Consider the following 2,858-nt stretch of genomic DNA (forward strand, 5'->3'; position numbering starts at 1 on the left):
TCTTATTATGTAAAAATACAGTAGACAATTTAAAACTTAAAATTTGAGGTTTTAAATAATTACTTTTATGATCATACCATATATATTTTTTATGTTAATTTGTCATATGGAGTTGTTTCTACTTCAATAGTAATTTGTTAAGAATATTTGATCACTCTTCTTGAAATATTTGCAATATGGAGTTGTTTCTCCTCTTGTAGATGTGTAAAAAAGAAAGAGAAAAAGAAGAAGAAAGGCCTATGTGACATGTGACAATTGACATTGAGAAAAATGTGTTGGTGTAAGGAAGTTATATATGGGTAGTGGTATCAGGCTCCAAAGCGCACTTTCAAGTTGATAACAACTTTAAAGATATGTTTGGGCTGGGCTGGGCTGGGCTGGGCTGGGCTCGTCTTGTCTTTCGTTTTCTTTTTGTCTTCATTGTACGTTGTCCACTTGTATCATTTCAGTAGTAGTATAATCTTTTGCTTCAATTAATCACACAATTCTATTAATTAATTACATAGTTCACCAGAACAATTATTTGGGGAAACATTTTGTGAATACGTATCAACAATGTTCGAAGTCGAAACCAGTGCTTGTATAATGAGTTGATGAACCTAATTAATTAGATCCTCTTCTCATGCTCTTAAAAAAATAATTGATATTTCTATCATAGATCTCTCGCATACATTCGTTAATTTTGAGATTCATATATGCTACCATACATATAGAGAGAGAGAGAGAGATGGGCTATGGTGCATTGCAATGCATAGGCATCCTTGTGCATTAGACCATAAATCACCGATTTAAAGTCCAAATAATCGATCCAAATTATTCATCTTGTTCTCCATATTAATATGTACTTGGAGACCAAATTTTACATTTTTTGGAATTTTTTTACTATTTATTAAGCCACTTTGAAAATCGCTGATCCGGTGGTCCAGAAACTTTTACTGTTTTTCACTGTTCACCAGAATTTTTAAATTTTCAAAGTGGCTTAATAAATAGTAAAAAAATTTCAAAAAATGTAAAATTTGGTCTCCAAGTACATATTAATATGGAAAACAAGATGAACGGTTTGGATCGATCATTTGGACTTTGAATCGGTGATTTATGGTCCAATACACAAAAATGCTTATGCATTGCAATGCACCATAGCCCATCTCTCTCTCTCTATATATATATATCTGATTCTTGGGGCAAGAAGGAACCAAGTAATTAAACAGCATTCTACCTCGCTTTTACTTCATTACTTTCACCAGGAAGCATGCAGGCGCTATAAGTTCATATTTTAAAGATTTAATATATAGATCAATTGAACAAAAGACCCCTCTGATTTTCTTATTTACATTACCATCGAATATATACATTAAATTGCAGAAACTACTAAAAAGGCTTATGTATGATAAAACCCATGCATGAATTTTCTTTCATGATTTCTGATCACGCTGCATCTTCAATTGTATGTAAAAGTTCCCGATGAACTGCTCGGTTTTCGCAAACAACTCTTTCTTTGTCATCTCCTCTGCCTCCGTCCATTCTTCTTCCTTCTTGCTCTCTTTTTTACAATATTCCTGTTCACTTTCTGATCCTCCTATGAAGAATATACTCGGCCTTGATGCGCACTTCTTCAGCTTTTTATTAACCCGTACGATTCCGCCCAATGTAATTTCCACTACTTTCACCTTCTCGATAGGTTTTACGAGTGCTTGGCTAGCAATAGCTGCTATGCTTTGTGTTTTTTTCATAACACGACGTGTACCGTGATGGATATTGCTAGGATGAAGATATGGAGGGATGATGTGAGTTGTGAAATTAGGTTTTTTCTCATCATCAGTGGATGTGATTGCCTTGAGCAATCCCGACTCGATACCGAGTGCTACGACAAGGATATTGAAGAGGAAATAGAGGTAAGGATGTCTTAGAGATGTGGGGATGAGAAGTGTTAGGAGAGCAAAGATGAGAAGAAGTACTAGCTTTGATATTTGAGAGAAAGGTGGAAGCTTGATCATAACTATTCGTTTGTTCGTAGGAGCTTTAGGGTTAATTAAGGAACATATATATATACACGATGTATATATATATAGACTCATAAAGGTGGTTTAGACTTTAGTGGATATGTGATGTGGACGTCTTGGGTTTAGCTAAGTATGGTTCTATATGAGCGATTAGATATTAATTTGATCATGTGATAACTTTGTATACTATTGGATTCATAGTAAATGTGTGGACCATACAGAAAAGAAAATATACTTCACTTCTGTATATCTGCTAGCATATAAAGATATTTATCAAAATGTTACAATTTATGATGTACTGATGTTTGGCCACTAACTATATATATATATATATAGAATTTGGCTAATATGCTATGGGTTGCATAGAGGCCTCCTGTGCTACAGCTCAATATTCGATTTTTCAAAATCCTAACGGTCGATCCGAACCGTTCATCTTGTTTTCCATATTAATATGTGTTTGGAGTTTTGGAAATTTTTTACTATTTTTTTGATTTATTGAATATCGCTGTTTTTTATGGTCCAGATTTGTCTGAAAAACAGCGATTTTCAATAAATCTAAAAAAATTGTAAAAAATTTCCAAAAAATATAAAATTTGGTCTCCAAACACATATTAATATGGAGAACAAGATGAACGGTTCGGATCGATCTTTATGATTTTAAAAAGTCGAATATTGAGCCGTAGCACGGGAGGCCTCTATGCAACCCATAGCACCGTAGCCAAGTCCATATATATCTGTGTGTGTGTGTGTGTTAGTTTTTAATGAACATATATGACGGAATAAATTACATCTGAACAACTTTATACAATTATTTCTTATATTTTAATGAAAATTTGGAATACTTTGTTTCCGAGATAA

General features: G+C 33.4%; 1 protein-coding gene across 1 annotated transcript; it reads right to left on the bottom strand.

Moving 5' to 3' along the window:
- Window positions 1-1,259: 1,259 nt before the first annotated feature.
- On the bottom strand, window positions 1,260-2,026 carry LOC144548623 (uncharacterized). The gene has a single exon (XM_078297332.1). The coding sequence runs from the start codon at window positions 1,992-1,994 to the stop codon at window positions 1,413-1,415; it is 582 nt and encodes a 193-aa protein (XP_078153458.1). The 5' UTR covers window positions 1,995-2,026; the 3' UTR covers window positions 1,260-1,412.
- Between the last annotated feature and the right edge of the window lie 832 nt (window positions 2,027-2,858).

The sequence above is a fragment of the Carex rostrata genome, chromosome 33 (assembly GCF_964058835.1).
Source record: "Carex rostrata chromosome 33, lpCarRost1.2, whole genome shotgun sequence".
NCBI lineage: Eukaryota > Viridiplantae > Streptophyta > Magnoliopsida > Poales > Cyperaceae > Carex > Carex rostrata.

Coding starts and splice junctions, on each gene's coding strand:
- LOC144548623 (XM_078297332.1), bottom strand. CDS start 1,994: ATGATCAAGCTTCCACCTTTCTCTCAAATATCAAAGCTAGTACTTCTT.